This window comes from Argopecten irradians, chromosome 4 (assembly GCF_041381155.1).
Source record: "Argopecten irradians isolate NY chromosome 4, Ai_NY, whole genome shotgun sequence".
Lineage (NCBI taxonomy): Eukaryota > Metazoa > Mollusca > Bivalvia > Pectinida > Pectinidae > Argopecten > Argopecten irradians.
Window position 1 is genome coordinate 32,460,128 of NC_091137.1, and position 19,354 is coordinate 32,479,481.

At 32.9% G+C, this 19,354-nt stretch overlaps 1 protein-coding gene and 1 long non-coding RNA gene across 2 annotated transcripts; one reads left to right on the plus strand and one right to left on the minus strand.

Annotated features, from left to right (window-relative positions):
- Positions 1-471: 471 nt before the first annotated feature.
- On the plus strand, positions 472-3,806 carry LOC138322479 (uncharacterized; the record flags this gene model as incomplete). Its single annotated transcript, XM_069266506.1, has 3 exons — positions 472-540; positions 1,800-2,028; positions 3,393-3,806. Coding segments are annotated over 3 exons (666 nt in total), but the record flags the coding sequence as incomplete, so codon positions are not given.
- Positions 3,807-6,180: 2,374 nt separating this feature from the next.
- On the minus strand, positions 6,181-12,070 carry LOC138321335 (uncharacterized). Its single transcript, XR_011208316.1, has 2 exons — positions 11,628-12,070; positions 6,181-11,329 (listed from the first exon to the last, which is right to left on the minus strand). It is a non-coding gene; the product is annotated as an uncharacterized lncRNA (long non-coding RNA).
- Between the last annotated feature and the right edge of the window lie 7,284 nt (positions 12,071-19,354).

Consider the following 19,354-nt stretch of genomic DNA (forward strand, 5'->3'; position numbering starts at 1 on the left):
GAAGCAGCTTCCTCTCCTCTCTATTTCGCTTGTTTCCACCTATTCAACTCCCAGCATTACATGAAGAGTTTTTTTGGCTTTATGATACTGCATTGTTTTGATTTTTCTCCGAAATCCTTTCGCCAACCCCTGTGCCACTACCAATGTGTAAAATCATGCCTTGTCGCGACAATCTGTACTTTCGTAGTTTTCTGTAAACTCTTTTAATCATCTGGTTTTGTTTATCCTTATGCCTCTCTCTTCTCACCTCTTTCTGTCGCAACTGTTACCACACATTTCACCGCAAACTTGTGTATTTAGTAATGAGCTAGGCATCATAACACTACGGATAGGATAGCTTTCCCTAACGCGGTAATGGTGGCCCCTTAATGAGCGTGTCTTATTGCAAATTAATACAGGTATATATATATATGCTAAGTGCGTCAATAGATAGGTTAAGCATGCTAAGTTGAATGTGCATTAAGGCTATAAGAAGGGTGTAGCTTGAAATCTCCAATTATTGCAGTAAGGGTACACTATGTCGTTATACAAGCAAGGGAGGTTACTTGCAGACTAAGGAACTCGCATAGAAAAGACCACCTTGGCAGAGTTACTTCCCTTTCAAAGTTACCAGTTATTTTTCTCAATAACGTAGAGGTATTCCATATCGTGAATAACTCCGGTTATGGGAATACTAATCATATGTTTCAAGAGCACGTACTGTGATGGTAAAATATCATATATCTTTAGTTTTTTTATTTCAATATCACTGATAAGTCTTTGTCATCTTTAAAACAATGATAGTTGTGTTCTGCATAAATCTGTTGCTAAGGCATTGCAAAATGCTCTTTGTTGAGCAATAATTATTTACTTGCATAAATATTTCAGAAATCCTAAAATATTTTACAGATTTATTTTTTTTGCATTTCTGTTTTCCAATTTTAAAAAAAGTCATAACTTAATGCAATTCCAAGTGTAGGCAATTATATGCAAGGTCCAAATCAATACCAATTAGCATGGTTGGGTGACTACTCACACAGGCGCAAATTTTATACAGCCTTAGCGTTTAACATGCAAAGTGTGAATTCACATATAAAATAATCGTTCCTTGGTCCAAATTCAAATGTAATGTGACAACTTTAATACGTTGTGTGTCGATAGTGGAAAATGTCCCTTGTGATTTTTTGCGGAATACGATGTATTACTGTAGTTTTGGCTGGTAAGTCTATCTTTATAACGAAAATTATGAAGTATTCAGCACTTTTTAACCAGACAGATCCAGTAACCTAATTAATTTAATCATATATTAACTCATCAACGTCTTTTTCTGATCGAAACTTCAGGGATATGATACAAAATTATCCCTTTCAAATCAGTAAAAATGATGCTCATGTTTGATATTGAATGGTTTTGTTTTGATAATTAAGTCAAATTTACCTAGCACTGCTGCTATTACTACAATCGCTATTATATCTGAGAATTCTTTCCACAAAGGAATTAATTTCAAAACAATAATCAGCCGTGTTACATTAGTCTTTATTACCGTAAAATAACGCCATATTTGTAAGAGTGATAATTTGGCAATTAAGAAAAATAAAACAACAAACAAAATGAAATTCAACAACAAACAAAAACAAACCACAACAAAAACGCGAATATGATATAAAGTCACAGGTATGTCCACGTTCAGCTAGTTAGCGAAGTTTAGTTTCACGAATATTCGTTTAAGTTTGAAGTTAAATCGGGAAAATTTGGCTCACATAAATAACCAGCTTAACCGTTTATCTTACCTCCTTACTTGTTTTCAAGATTTCCAGCAGAACTGTTTCCATGCCGATAGCAGATACGACCATGTCTTACCCGACGATGGCTTGTTGTCGAAAGTTTCTGTAGACAGTTTACCGCAGTGTGCCCAAGAATGTCTTTACCTTTCTGACTGTTTTTCTGTGTTCTTCACGGCGAAAGGAAAGTGTTTCACATATAGCACAAGGATGGACGATTTCATCCCAACCGTGGAAAAGAGGAGCTCGAAATATTATGAGCTAAAAGGTAACCTTAAATTCGTTCATTAAATAGAATTTGAAAACAAGACTGATAACAAAGGAATTTCATAGCAAATATGTAAAATTATGTGATCCATCTATGCCATCTGATTTACATTATATTCTCAAATATCACTCAAAATAAGTCATATAGTTTAAAATAAGTATCCCAAATATGCAATTGCTGCAAAAGAATAACGTAAAGACTCTTAACCTTTTTTGTTAGAAAATAACAAAAGAATTTTTTGAATACACTTTATATGATACATCGATTGGATGACATTTTGATCCACCACAGTTACTTACCTTCGTTTTACTCCCTCAGTACTGCCAGCATCTGCCAAAATAGAATAATTGACTGTTGGATTATAAAACTATTTTACTAGAAAACGACTGCGATATAACAGAATCTAATTTCATTATAGGATTGAAATAACTACACCGTTTGAAAATGTAGGTAGTTAAAGTTTAATTGAAGTGTAGATCTATCATCACAGTTTTAATCGACAGACAACACTGTTTTCAACTTTTCGTATTTATATCAACATGTTCAGAAACATTAATATGTTCGAACTCTCTCGAGAAATTACGCGAAAAAGGTCGCAAAAATAAAAATGGTTAACAGTAATGAATTACGCTTTCATATTCAGATTATTGCCTTTTTCGTTATGAAGCTCGTCTCCTTTATATAAGATCTAAAATTAGTGTTCATTTCAAATGAGATTTTATGAAACGAGAAGTTTTTATTGTTGCGAGCCTTTGCGACCAAAACTTAAAACTTCGAGACGAGTTTCATAAAATCTCATATGAAAGAACACACATTCAAGACACCTTTTATCACATAATTACATAGAACTACATTTTAAAGAAGTTCATGTCAACATGTTTTGCGAAAATACAGAGGAGGCCGCCATTTTTTCATGCCCTGACGTCACGTTATTTTTCCTGACGTCATTTTATTGTTTCTGTCTTGACATCACAATAAATTTCCAGTCAATGGAAATTACTCCAGGTCATATTACAATTGGATATATGCAAACATATTACACAGGCGACATCGCTGGATATCCGGTTGATTATTTGATAAAACTGATTACTCAACAGAAAAATAATGCGCAGACATATTATAAGTTTTGTACATTTATTCGTGAAACATTTGAATTCGATATCTCTCGAAATCTCGTGAAATCCGCGAAAATGAAATAGTGCATGTATACAGTAATGAATGATTATTTCACATCCAGATTATTGAATCAAAGTTTGTGTCCTATTTCTGATTTCTTAACGCAAAACTATCTCGCAAACATATTTAGGATGTTTCTTGTCGCTCGTCTACAGATGTAATTGTTGTTATTTGATTCATCCTTTCAGGTAAGTATGGCAATGTTGCTGCCGGCAAGACAGCTGTCCAGTCCTCAACTTTCCCACCGTTCTCTGGAATCTACGAGGCATACAAGGCGGTAGATGACAGTAGGTACCCTGTTGCCGTCCAGCCTGGCGACTCCTGTGCGTGTACTGGCTTGGCATCAGACGAGTTTTGGAGGGTCGATCTGTCGGACACTTATCTAATTAGAGATGTAGCGGTACTGCAAAGGCACGATGACACAGCAGGTACAAGTAGTTTGAATATCAAAATAATGTCTTCCTCGATACTCCAGGGGTTACTTATACTGACTTTATATCCACCCCTGAACTATCCCATAATGAAACCGAAGGCAGTACAGGAGAGAAAATTCTAACAAATCACATGCCTGCAAAGACTTCCTTTGAAGGCTACAGAAGGAGCGACGCCCCACAGCCAACCATAGTAAACTGTTGTAGGATACTTTTGGTGTACTATCAAAGGTCTAAATTATCTGTTTTGTTATGTTGTCTGCAGTTTAACTATTATATAGTCTAGAGGTGGATATAACGTCAGTGATTGTAACCCCTGGAGTATCAAGGATGAAATGCTGTTTACCACCTTCTTATCGCGTATGTTACGGGCGGTTAGAATTCGTAACTATTAATCGCGTTGAAACTGATTCAACTACTTATTATACAACAGAACGGTATTAAAGTGCCGTACAAATGTTGTCGAGCATGGAAACGCAAAATTGACTATTCATGCGATATTAGATAATATTCTGTACTTTTCGTCATGACTTGGAACTTTGATATCATGAAATGGATAGAAATATCCGTGGTAAGTCGATGATTAGCGTTTAAAAAATATGTATAAAACAAAATTTGATTTCATATTCGTGGTTCCATAGTATCCTCGAAAATAATGACTTTTTACGCAACAAAAATTTCATCTAAAATCAATATCGTTGTCAAAATTCATGAAATACTATTTGGCTTTTAATTTACCACAAATCGTTGTCCTGTAAAAATGAATTATGTATGTTGGGTTTTGTATACATCAATCACATGACGAAATGCTACTTTAGCTAAAATTGGTGGTAGTAATTTAACGTATGTTTGCCTTTCGATTGCAGTCATCGAGGCACTGGCCACTTTCTCCTAGCCGTCTGTTTCTTTATTCTTTATACTTTCTAAAAGTCATCGTGCTTGTCAATTTTTGCTATTTTGTTTTAAAAAAGATATTTTGAGTCAAATTAAAATAATGTTCATGTATTGATATCTATTACCTTCATTTATATTTATTTATTTCAAGTTTTATTCCATCAATAACACACACACATATATATATATGGTTTTTTTTTTTTTTTTTTTTTTTTTTTTTTTCATAAATCAACTTTATTTCAGGTAATTTCTAATTTTTATCGTAAACATTTCTTTCATACTAAAGTTGGTTTATTCTAGGTACTAGCCTGACTGATGTTAGTATTAGTGTGGGCTCGTTACCCAATGGCCCCTTTACTGATTGTTACAACACTGGAGCCGCTATCAGCACCACAAGGTTCGAAACGTTTACATGTCAACAACCAATCTATGGACGCTACGTAAAAATCGCGAAACTTGTAAATGTAAATTTCTGTATGTGTGAAGTGGAGGTATATGTTTTAGCATAACTAATCTAAGAGAGATGTGATATCATATAAACATCCTGAGTAGTTTGATTGGATCAGCGAATTTCGTAATTTCTTCTTGATGTCCAAAATGGAGAATTTCAATGCATTTTGACCTATATATAAAAGCAACTCGTCTATAAAGACCATTCATTGTCCTATTGGTGGTCCTTATAAACGGGATTGTACTATAGCTTCATATAAACTGCCTGTTATCCAATTATTTAGCATAAAAAAATTACATATTGTCAAAGACGAAACAGCCATTTCAACAGTCATCTTCCGTGATCACAGGAACGACAATTGTTACTATGACGTCACATTGATTATGACGTCAAAATAAGCGGATGGCAGTTCATGCGCTGGACGGACAACGCCAACTGCGTTTGTAAAGGTTATATAGTGGTGTTGCAATGAAAATAGGATGTATTATGATAAAGAATTCGATGTCAGTATGACAATGTGGCTGTTTCTGCTTGACTTTTATTAAAGCATTTTGATGTTTTAATGTAATGTATGTTTAAGTTTTGATGTATTTTAAAATACATGCTTTCATGTTTCATTTTATTGATCTTGTAACACATTGATTTCATGAAACTTCATATGACATGGATATCGTACTCAATGAAAATCCTATATAAGTGTAAACGTTTCAAAGGACATGAAGCTGGCTGATATATGCTGATGACATTGATTACTTTGTATAAAACACAAAGAAATGTTGATACGAATCGCTACTTAAAAACAGATGTTCATTGTCCACATATTTTCAGACATTTTAAGCTATGATAATTGTTTTTACATAACTATTGTTCTTTCTACGATCTCTGAATAAACGCGTATTTTGTGCATAACATTTGCTGTATTGTCTATTTTCTCCTTCAATATATTATGATTTGAAAGCATATTGATATTTCAATTATGTCATTAGATTACTAGTTTTCCTTAAAGTGTAAACGGAACGGAAACTTATATATGTTATGTTGTAAATGATCAAATTGGTTTGGATGTTTAAAAGTCAAGCTTATATCTACAACTCTAGCCTTGATCCTACTTTCTCAATACGAGATTGGGCTATAACAAATTTATAAATGGGCAAGAATTCATTGTTTTTACTAATTATCAAATAGAAGACAAACACAAAATTGATATTTACCAAGACTTAATTTTAATTGAAAATATCCAATCAATATTCAATCAATAACAACCTTCATTATAATACTTAGCCTTCAATGGGAATATTAAACTATATTTGAATATATTTTTAACCTAATAGGAATGGCAGAAGTTGGCCAAAGCTTCAACATGAGAATTAAAAACAGCTAATATTAAAATGGAAACTGGGAACAGGAAATTCCACAAAATAGAAGCTGTTGTATATAATAGACTTACAAATTCTATATCAGCATTTTCTGTTGCTCCAAGTGAAACACCGCCAAATGGAATTTACACGGAACAATTAATTTCACGACAAAGTTCAGATAATTCTTGCTACTGCAATATGTCCCAAACAATCTGTGATGCCCTGGAATAACTTCCACTGCACTCTGGGAAATCATGCTGAAGCCTCGACGAAGGATCTTCACACAGGAAGTGATGAGCTGAAACATACAAATTAAAAACCGACAGCAGAAACGCAAGATATCAATCAGCACACTAGCAATAGAAAAATGGGTGGGAAGGGTGGGTTTTTTGGCAAACAAATCTATGGGAGCAAATATTGTGCACCTTCCCTGTACGTAAACTAGATTAAAAAGGATTTTATTCACCTCCCAACAAGAGAGTTCCACTGCTATAGAAGGACAGGGGGCGTAACTCTTTTGTCTTCATCTGATAAACTGAACTAATTGAGAGACCATTAGTTCTTATTATCAAATAGAAGACAAACACAAAATTGATATTTACCAAGACTTAATTTTAATTGAAAATATCCAATCAATATTCAATCAATAACAACCTTCATTATAATACTTAGCCTTCAATGGGAATATTAAACTATATTTGAATATATTTTTAACCTAATAGGAATGGCAGAAGTTGGCCAAAGCTTCAACATGAGAATTAAAAACAGCTAATATTAAAATGGAAACTGGGAACAGGAAATTCCACAAAATAGAAGCTGTTGTATATAATAGACTTACAAATTCTATATCAGCATTTTCTGTTGCTCCAAGTGAAACACCGCCAAATGACAACATTAGATGTTGTCACCGCCAACAGAAATGCGTTACAGTCAGGACAATTCCAAGAAAAAATGGCCAAATATAAATAAATTTGCTGCGTAAAGCCATATCAAAAATGGCATATAAAATGCTAAAATAACAAGATGCACCATACAAATAAGTGCCAAGCCATATCAAAAATGGCATATAAAATGCTAAAATAACAAGATGCACCATACAAATAAGTGCCAAAATAACAAATATGAGGAAGAGCAGATGTCAAAATGAGCCAATTGCTCTGCTGGAAGCGTAACCAAACAAATGTACGCACAAAAATTATGCAAATCGCATAAAAGAGGACACCGACCCAACCAAAATTTGGGGCGTATTAGGGCGACCACAAATAAAACCAGCAATATCAAACTCTTCCTCCAAAATATACAAATCAATGCAGCATAGCAAAACAAAATCAATCAATAAATTTTGTATTCAATTTTTTTTTTTTTTTTTTTTTTTTTTTTTTTATTTTATGATTGTCCTGACTGCAAGCACCAACTTAACGAAACGTGCACCAAACAATTACCAACTGCATTTGCTTAAAACTAAAGCAACCAGGCCCAAGTGCCTAATTCGCCAAAAGGAGAAGAAACTCTTTCTGTGCTAGTTACAAATGCTGCAAACGATACAAAAAAACAGATTACTATCCGACTCAAGTGAACACCATCCGAAAACAAAACTTAGTTCTTATCAGTTATTTCTGGGTGTCTCATTGTAACAACCACCTCACCTACCATTGCAAGACCCTATCTGGCTAATGATTCTCACTGGAATCAGTTTAACTGTAAATTAACTTCACCCCGCCAATTAATGCGAGGTAAAATGGCTGACACACCAGTCTATTGGTAGGGAACATATCCTGAAAATTCGTCAACAATCCTTAATATCAGCCTATGCCTTAACTCGCATGAATTAACCTGTGCTACATCATTCACCCCACAATGTATAACTAAATGGGCTGGTGGTTCAACAATTGTAAAAGGCGAGCTGAAAATAATACCGACTACAAACCACTGATAATATCTGTATTAACTTAACTAACAACTCTGGTAATCATGAGATAGGAAGATGGCTATCAACTCTATCATTTAGTCTTAACATGAATTACAGACATCTGTTTGTTTTTGACCAGACTTATTACCTACTACTCCAGAATTTCCATACATATAGAGGAGCCACAACTCCTGGTACACCTGATACCATCGCAATGAATTGTGACGAACCTTTTTAAGGCGAAACTGTTCGTCATAAGATTTCCATGTCAGTCCCCCAGTTCTCCTGGCCCCTAACTTAACTGTATGCATATACTTTAACAACCCAGAAATATCCTCAGGATGGGCAGATATATAGACAGAAATGAAAATAGTAAAAGCATCCGTCCACATATCAATGTCATTTATCTTCACACTCTTTTGTTTTTCTTACATTACCAACTGCCCGTTAACAACAGAAAAATGTTTATCTTCAACAATTGGGGCAGGTTTTGACAAAAGCTGCCCAAGGCCAACAAATTCCCTAATGATTATCTTTTGTCTTATAGTGCATGATACTGAAACACCCAAATCGTCACAAACGCTTTGAACCTGATGTAGGATTGGGTTAAAATGGCTTACATTTCATGCCAAAGATTGTAATGAATTCTGAATTACTAGTACCTTCAGGCCGGGGAGTTGTGCAAACCAGCTCAGTTGCCTGTTGGACTGCTTCCACTAGCTGTTGGGCAACCCTGGCAGACACCTGCTCAAAACAGACTCTAGCTGATCTGCTGATAAAGGACCATGGACCGGTTCCCTGTTACCCTTTGACTTTTAAACATATCTTATTGTCATAAATGTACAAATGGATTAGGCAGTTATTTCAACTTAAGAAGCCTTCTTCAATCAACATAAAATATTTACAGGTGATGACATACATACCATAGGTATAAATAATAATTACGGGTATATTTGTCAGAGTATATAACAACAAGATATATACTCTGTATTATAATATTATGTAGAATTCCAAATCTTCTGCTGGACTTTATAAATGAATGCACAAGTTCAAATACATGACAGTTTACTTCCAAAGCCAAGTTTTCATTTCCATAAAGTAATAAATTTAAATTTACTTGTATATCTAAATCATTTAAAACTTGGAGCATTTCTGTATGGGCAGCAGCATAATTTTAACATACAAAAAAGAAATGGTTAGCATTTTCACAAGTGTAGCCACAATTTATACAAATAGAATTTGGTGCCAAATTTACACGGAAAAGGTCATCGTTTAGAGAACTACACTGATGACTTAATTTAGTATGTATAATATTAAATTTTCTTTCTCCATAATTAAAATAACATGGTAGACTCATAGATATAGACTGAGAAAGAGCTAGTTTAAAGGAAGAAAAAGGTAAAGATTTAACTTTAACATCTAAGTTGTTCGAGCTTCTTCAAGTAGTGGGAAAGAAAGATTTTGTTGTAGTGGAGTCGATAATTGGAATTTGGAAACTTTCACAATTTCTTAAAGTATAAGGATTATGATAGCCTAGTAGGAGGTAATAAGTTATTTATCTTATAAAGTAACTGTAGTTTTCTTTTAGCTCTTCTGTCTGAAAGGGGTTCCAAATTTGTTTCAAAATATAATGATTCATTTCTAGTATAACACGCTAATAATTAGCCTGAGAACATCCGTCCCAAACTTCACATGCATATTCAAGAACAGGTAAAATAAAAGACTTATAAATTCTTAAAAGAGCATCATGCTTTAACATATATTTGATTTTCCTTAGGATATATTATTATTATTTTTTTTTTTTTTTTTATAACTGATTTATAAATTTCATTGATGTGATCAGACCATTTAGCATTTGAATTAAAATGACCTCAAAATGTCTATGAAAACTACTAAAATCTAAAATGTTCCATCAAAAATTAAGTCCAAATATTTGTCAATGTCATCAAAATTTGATATAAAAATTACCTCAGTTTTATTAGGATTAAAAGAAACAAGGCACGTTTTGCCCATCGATTTGATTTATCTAAATCCCTATGTAAATCTGCTTCTAATTCACGACATGAAGATGATGACTTTATAAGGGTAGTGTCATCAGCGAATAAACGTGTTGTTGATTGAAGTTCATCAGCTAAATCATTTATATAAATAAGGAAAAGAAATGGTCCAAGAATTGAGCCTTGAGGGACATCTTCTCATATCATACCAATATCAGAAGAAGAATTGTTTATAAATACGTTTTGATGTCTTTCTCTTAAGTAATTTTCTAACCAGGACAATAGGTTACCCAATCGAAATACCATATGATTTTAATTTAATTATAAGACATTTGTGCCAGACTCTGTCAAAGGCTTTAGAAATGTCACAGAATATCATACAAATACCGGGTATGAGATTTAGACAAATGTTATGGTATATTTATTTCAATTAATTGGTATACTATTGAATGACCAGGCATAAATCCGGCTTGAAACTGGTAAAATAAATTATTATTATTATTAAATAATTATGCACGTGCTTAAACATTACCCTTTTAAACACTTTCCCAACTGTGAACAGTAGAAAGGGAGAGAAATGGGACGATAGTTTGATATAGAATGTCTATCTCCTTTTTTAAAGAGAGGCATAACTTTAGCCATTTTCCATTCATTTGGAAATATACAGGTAGATGAAAGAACCTTAAGAGGTTTACAAACTGTATCAGCCATGTATTTAAGTCTTTGGTGACTTATACCATCTTCACCTGAAGCTTTTCCAAGCTTTAAATTAATTAAAACATCACAAATTTCATTAGAAGTAACAGGTAGATTATTTAAAAACACTATTAGTTTTCAACTGTAAAATAGGCACTTGCTATCGTCAATATTAGTAAACCTACAGAAATATTCATTTAATAGATTTGCCTTGTCTTTATCATCTACAATGTTACCCCCACTAGCTACTGCTGGAGCTGTAACACTCGAAGTACTGGGACCATTCTCACTCCGACTGGCTGATGCACTCAACGACATGGAACCATTCTTGTTCCTTACATAGGGGCTGGTAGAGAGCCTCGAGGGTCGCTTTCCCTTACCCCGCACGACTGAAACTCAAATAAGGACATATAGAACACATGTCGACATTATCCGACATACAAACATGCCCCTACATCCTCGGTAACTCGGCATTGGACAATTACCTATCAGCGTTAGCATATATAACGCCCCGGGCACCGAGGATGACACAACACTTACACATGATCAAAGGGCAGCAACTCCCATCAACGACAATACCAAAGTTAAACGAATTAATTATTGCCACTTACATTAAAAATAATGACGACTTACAGTCTGAAAATATATCACGATACGAATAAAAATAGTAATACTCAAAATCAATACCTAATTCATGTCTCCGCTAATGCTAACTCCGTTTGCTATGAACTAGAAGTGCAAGATTAATTCTACAATAAAATAAAAATACCGAAATAAATTCCGGTATTGGATAATGCAGTAAAATTCCGGCAAAATATTAGCGACGATGCCAGGAACAAGACATTTCTTTTTAAACGGTGTTAACAACTGGAACCGGGACGAACACGTGTTCGATGGTAGGAAGGCCATGGCCGCACCATGCGGTACGGCTGACCACACGATATATCAAAATCGAACGACATCCGCTTCAATACAAACCAATTCTGTATAACAGACACACAAAGAATGTCCGTATGAACACTAAATTACTGCTGGCACCACAAAACTTCAACAAGCGATTTTTTGGCAAACAAATCTATGGGAGCAAATATTGTGCACCTTCCCTGTACGTAAACTAGATTAAAAAGGATTTTATTGGTTACTTTGTATAAAACACAAAGAAATGTTGATACGAATCGCTACTTAAAAACAGATGTTCATTGTCCACATATTTTTCAGACATTTTAAGCTATGATAGTTGTTTTTACATAACTATTGTTCTTTCTACGATCTCTGAAAAAACGCGTATTTTGTGCATAATATTTGCTGTATTGTCTATTTTCTCCTTCAATATATTATGATTTGAAAGCATATTGATATTTCAATTATGTCATTAGATTACTAGTTTTCCTTAAAGTGTAAACGGAACGGAAACTTATATATGTTATGTTGTAAATGATCAAATTGGTTTGGATGTTTAAAAGTCAAGCTTATATCTACAACTCTAGCCTTGATCCTACTTTCTCAATACGAGATTGGGCTATAACAAATTTATAAATGGGCAAGAATTCATTGTTTTTACTAATTAATACTGAATAATATCATTTAGTTTAATTTATATTAAAACATGGTATTGTGAATGTCCTTCAGTAAGAATGCGTTGACAATTGACCATGAGATTATGGCTGTTTTAGAACAGACCTTGTACATACGATGTACTCAACACTCCAGAGGTTACTATCAATGTCGTTATAATTACTCCCCGGATATGTCATAGCACTGAAAAATCACAAGCCTAAGAGAGACTATCTTTGAAGATAACAGACAGCGACGCCCAAGAATGTCATACATTGTTCCATTATTCCATTATTTTTATGTACATAAAAGGATCCACAACCTATTCCATCTGCCTTCCACTTGTACTAAGGCAAATTTCGGCGGGAGAGGGGGTTATACTATAACGACAGTGATAGTAAACGCTGGAATATTAAATATGACCTAAGTAAGACTATTTCTATTAATACTATTCCTTTTCGTTATGTCCCTAGTAATTAATTTATATATATATCGAGAAGTTCCGAATGTCTATTAGCGAACAATCAAAACAATACGCAAAAATATTAAAGGGATAATTCGTTCAGGCTAATTCTTTTACATAACCAAGAAGCAAAATATGGCATAAATGTATTGTTCTACATTTCTTATGAAACATATAACAAACAAAAAAATATGTTGACAAATTCCACGCCATTGTTTAGTATTTTGATTGATACCGTTGTAATTACAAATCGTTGATGAATACGATTAAGCAGGTACAATATGTACGCTGTACCCAATTCCGAGCCAAAGTCACGCACGTTAAACAAATGAACTACATAATCACTGAAGAGGTAATGAAATGGTTAGGCAAGACAATTCACTTAATAAGATAAACACACTACTGTCAGAGCGATTTGAGCAGTTCGAAACAAAATTAGCATTACTCTACGAGCAAGGGACAGGGTTCGGCATACAAGATGTTCGACCAATGTGTACTGGCGGACAGTGAGCGTGTTTAAACATTTCACCACCATGGGTTTTTCTGTCATATCACAGTAAAACTGACTGATCTAATTTCCATTAGAACCGGTTTTCCCGATATATGTTCAAATTTCAATGTTCTCCTAGACTGAATTGTCCCTACTGCGAAAACTAACCGTTGTGGTTTCACCATTTTTGGACTCAATTACTCAGTTACTTAATTGTAATTGATATAAAGTTAAGTAGCCTTGAAAAAATGCTGTGTGGTTTCCCGGTATGTTGAATCTCGGCGAAAATAATTTTGATGTGAATAATGCAAAGGCAGCACTGCTCGCTGACACCATCCTCGACACTCCAGGAGTAAAACTGAAGGCAATTCTTGAGAAAAATACCAATCACAAGTCTTCAGTGATTTTATTTGAAGATTACCGAGACAGCGACGCCCAATTTCAAAGCAACACAGTCAACCACCGTGTACCGTTATATAATTCGTTTGATGTACATCAAAAGATCAAATATTTTGTGTCTAGATGTTGCCTCCAGTTTTCTTATGAGAAAGTTGAAGGATGGCTATAGTGTTAGTAACCTTTGAAGTATCGAGGTTGCGTTGACACATGTTTATTATGTATATTTTATCGATTTGAAGACGTTTTTTTTTCTTAAAAGAATAATTCATCTATTGTAATGTTAGCTCGTAAGAGACGACATTGAATCATGCATTTTATCCATCTAAAGTTTTTTCCCCCAATACGAGATCGATTAATGTATTTCAATTAATTAACAAAATGTGCGGACGTCTAAAAACACCTTGTTATGTAAATTGAGGTGATTATTGAAGTAAACTCTAACACATTTTACTACTTTAACTGTATCGATTATAACCCAAAGCGGACGTTTCTCCTAGAGACATGTACATATACATAGAGTACACTTATGGTCGATCATCTATATCTTGGCTGTTCATCAGCTCGATAATGAATAACAAAAATCAGCTTTGCTTTAAAGCGTCACATTCCTTCTTAATCTGAAATGGTTTTTTGGGGTGGAAGAATCTGAAACATATCAATCATTACTGAACAATGAAAAACATAATTTTTACAAAAACACTTCATCACTAATCACATGATATCTGAATGTTTTTTACGAAATATTAAATCCTTAAAACTGGTAATGAAATTTACCTGAAGTATCATAAGAACGGATAATATCTCCGGAAATGTTTCTATTACCATTAAACTTCACAGGTATAACTATCAATATTGTATTCATTTTATTATTAGAATGTCAATAGTTTTCTGATGTACAATATTATGTGAATGTCCATAGTTTTCTGAAGTACAATATCATAAGAATGTCCATAGTTTTCTGATGTACAATATTATTATAATGTCCATAGTTTTCTGATGTACAATATTATAAGAATGTCCATAGTTTTTTGATGTACATATTTTTTAGAATGTCAATAGTTTTCTAATGTACATTATTATAAGAATATCCATAGTTTTCTGATGTACAATATTATAAGAATGTCCATAGTTTTTTTGTGTACATATTTTTTAGAATGTCAATAGTTTTTTGAAGTACAATATTATTATAATGTCCATAGTTTTCTAGTATACAATATTATAAGAATGTCCATAGTTTTCTGATGTACATATTTTTTAGAATGTCAATAGTTTTCTAATGTACATTATTATTAGAATATCCATAGTTTTCTGATGTACAATATTATAAGAATTTCCATAGTTTTCTGAAGTACAATAATATAAGAAAAAAGAAAAATTAGTCGAAAAAAATACAAATTAGTTTCTGTAAAAAGTTGCTAGGAATTAGAAAGAGTGCTTGTAACAATTTTGTTTACCAAGAACTTGGGCGCCACCCTTTACACATCGTGCGAAAATTAAGAATTTTTAAATATTGGATCAAACTCAAAAACACAGATAACTGTATAATTCAGGCAAGTTATGAAAATATGCTACAGAACGGCGATAGTTGGGGTCTGAGTATTAAAAATGAATTGTATAGAAGTGGACTAGGGTTCAATATGGGAGTCTCCCAATGTTGATAACGTAACATATTTAAAAATAAAATACAGAATCTTGGACATTTTTCAACAAAAATGCCACGAATCTATAATTTCAAGTCCGAAAGGACATATTTTTCAACATTTAATTAATTCGTTTACCCTCCAAACTTATCTGATAAAAATGAGCAGCCGAGTCTATCAGAGAGAAGTCACTAAAATTAGGACATCCGCCCACTTACTCAATATCGAAAGTGGTCGTTTTAGGAATATTCAAAGAACTGAACGAAAATGCCATGTCTGCGATAAAAATGATATTGAAGATGAATTCCATTTTATACTTATTTGTCCTTTATACAATGATTTACGCCAACAATTAATCAAACTGTTCTTATAGAAGAAACCCAAGTGTGTTTAAGTTAATCCAACTGTTATCTTCTGATAATGTAACAGAATTAAATAATTTGGGGAAATACATTTTCCGCGCGAACAAACGCCGAGCTGAATGTCTTGTGTTACAAAATGTACAGCCGCAAATTGCCATCCATGCCATTAATGCCCTATCTTTATCTATATTATTATTTCTATGTTATTGATCTATCTATATTTCATCATGTGTTTGTTTGTCACGCTCTCAAGGTTTTCTTTCTCTTAATTGTTATGTTATGTATTTGTATGATTTGTATAATCTGATTAGCTTTTGCTAAAGGAATAAAGAAATTGAAAATTTAAGAATGTCCATTACTAGTTTTCTGATGTACATATTTTTTAGAATGTCCATAGTTTTCTAATGTACATTATTATTAGAATGGCCATAGTTTTCTAATGTACAATATTATAAGAATTTCCATAGTTTTCTGATGTACAATATTATTAGAACGTCCATAGTTTTCTTATGTACAATATTATAAGAATGTCCATTACTAGTTTTCTGATATACATATTTTTTAGAATATCCATAGTTTTCTAATGTACATTATTATTAGAATGTCCATGGTTTTCTAGTGTACATAATTATTATAATGTCCATAGATTTCTGATGTACACAATATTATTAGAATGCACATAGTTTTCTGACGTACATACGAAAGATAGTCTCTTTAAGGTCATATGAGACACGAGTCCAACAGTAGACGTATAGCATTTAAATAAGACCATAATCTATATGTCTACGAACTTTTGTGAAATGCATAATGATGTAAAGATTAAAAGTTCTCTGTTTCATAACTAAGTCAAACCCTTTCAAATGATAATCGGATAGAGATTTGGAAATTTAATGCCATGCACATAAGCAAATAGTAAGTATGATATATTCCTGAAAGCATTCTTGTTATTGACTCTTAACAGGTAATGATAATAAAAAAGTTTCAAAATAATTAATCGAACATTCATGACCAATTAATTGAAATAGTCATTACTGAGAAATTATGGCACTCTGTTTACAATTTTTGCATGCATTATTGGGTTGCCTCGTTGTCACAAAATATTTTCATCTAGATTTAGCTCTGTTTTAGGAGATTCAGTTGATTTAATTGAGGGATAGTATCTCAGAGCGATTTGCAGACTTGACACAAAAATTCCGGCATAAGATGTTGACATTCTATCGATGATCTCGGTACATATATTGAAATATTAACATGATTTATAGTGAATGAAGAAATACTAGTTGTTTATTTGGTTGTGTTTTAACAATGAATACATCACAATGTTTGTGATATGTTACTGAAATCATTCTTACAAAAAACTAATAATGTAATATAATTTCTACCCTTTTCCCCACTAGCCTTTAAGTTTCAACCCCGAGAGAAAACACTATTCAATAGAACATGCAACAAGTGTATTTGTTTACAATCCAATTGTTTTATTGTATTTGTTAATATACAGTTTCTTACCCTCTCGAAAAATAACTCTATTTTATTGAAAGGGGATGCCAATTAACATCTTTGAAATATCTGAGCTTGTTGGTGCATAGATATAATGACGCTGTGGTATGTTTAGAATAAAAAGCACGGTATTGAAACGCTCAACATCTCAATGACATCGATAAACTACTTAAACTTACAGAAAATAAACAATAGTGAGTGCTTTATATATCAAAGTACTCGATATATTGAGAATTACACAAGAATAATATGTCAATGTCGTATACCAAGTCTTATTTTTAATAAGAAATATTAAAACACTCAGCTTCTCAGTGACATCGATAAACTACTTAAACTTACAGAAAATAAACAATAGTGAGTGCTTTATATATCAAAGTACTCGATATATTGAGAATTACACAAGAATAATATGTCAATGTCGTATACCAAGTCTTATTTTTAATAAGAAATATTAAAACACTCAGCTTCTCAATGACATCGATTAACTACTTAAACTTACAGGAAATAAACAATAGTGAGTGCTTCATATATCAAAGTACTCGATATATTGAGAATTACACAAAAATAAATATGTCAATTCTTATTTTTGATAAGAAACATTAAAACCACTTGAAACCAATTAGGTATTTTATGAAAGAATGTGCTTGGAGACAATTTAATGCACGATATTGATGATATCTGTGAAGTGTCTGTGCACGTCCTTAATAAAATGCAAGTGTGAGAAATTAAATTGTCTGAAAATTAGCTTTAGAGTACATGTTCTTTTATATCTTCATATTCTAACTTATGTATATCGTTTTTTGTAAGCACTACATGACAGTCGTTTCCTCGAGTATCGATTTTTTTCATGTCGTCAACTTTGTTTAGATCTTTGCAATAAACCGAGTGGTTCCATTGTGGGCACAAGCTCATCTGTGTCTGGGTATTTACATTTTAATAGTTACTTCCCTTCGTGTTACATTTTCAGCTTTATACAACTTGAGCAGTCTTTTCAGAGCAAATACCAACCCTTATATATACGTTAACATATAAAATATCCTGTGTGTGACAGATGTTGCTTTTGGTAATATAACGGTATAGATAACATATTGGTATCGTTTGTTGTTTTGGATTTTGGACAGCGGATATTGATGTTTATACATTATATATTGTATCAGGATTGTAAAATAGTCCTATCTGGTATTATTTTAAAAGTAAAAGGTGTTCTCTTTGTAGCATGGTCGGAGACTCATGGTTAATCGCACTATACAACACTGCACATATCGAGTGATAAATGTTACGTTGTGTAGTTCGATTACCTGTGGGTTTTCGACGATGTCTTCATAGATAAACATAATTATTAATAAAAACTTGAAAAAATGCTACTTTCCCTTTTCGACAGAAATATTATAGTGTCAATAGAAATTGTAATAGGAACGCTTAGGAAATTAGATTGCTGATTGCGCTTTACAGTATAAAACATATTATATACATACTAGTATATACATACACCTACATTTCAAAGAATTTCAAAAATAAATGTATGGCGGTAATCATTATCTTATAATTAGGTTAGTATTGTACACAACGTTCCTGATTGTACATACGGTATACGTGTCACATAACTCATAGTTACAATGTACTGAAAGGTACGTGTTACATCGCCGACGAATGGTAATTCTTATCTGTTAAAAAACCAAGAGCAGACAAATTAGTATTTTTCTTCAGTAACAAACCTTACTTTACACAATTACCGTCATTAAAAGTTAAAATTATTTCCGAATAAACGTATTTGAATTAATTGTATTCCGAAAGAATCCATGATAATATATACCCTATATAGAATGAGGTGCAACATAAGCAAAGCAAATTATTCTTTATGTATGTTTGTATTATTTAGATAAGTATATATGATTATATATCAATGATTGCCCTAATGGCGGTGGAGCATTTTTAAAAAAGATTACATATGATGGTTATGGTGAAGTCGGTGAGAGGCGAGAAGCTGAACGGAGTTTAAAAACAAACTT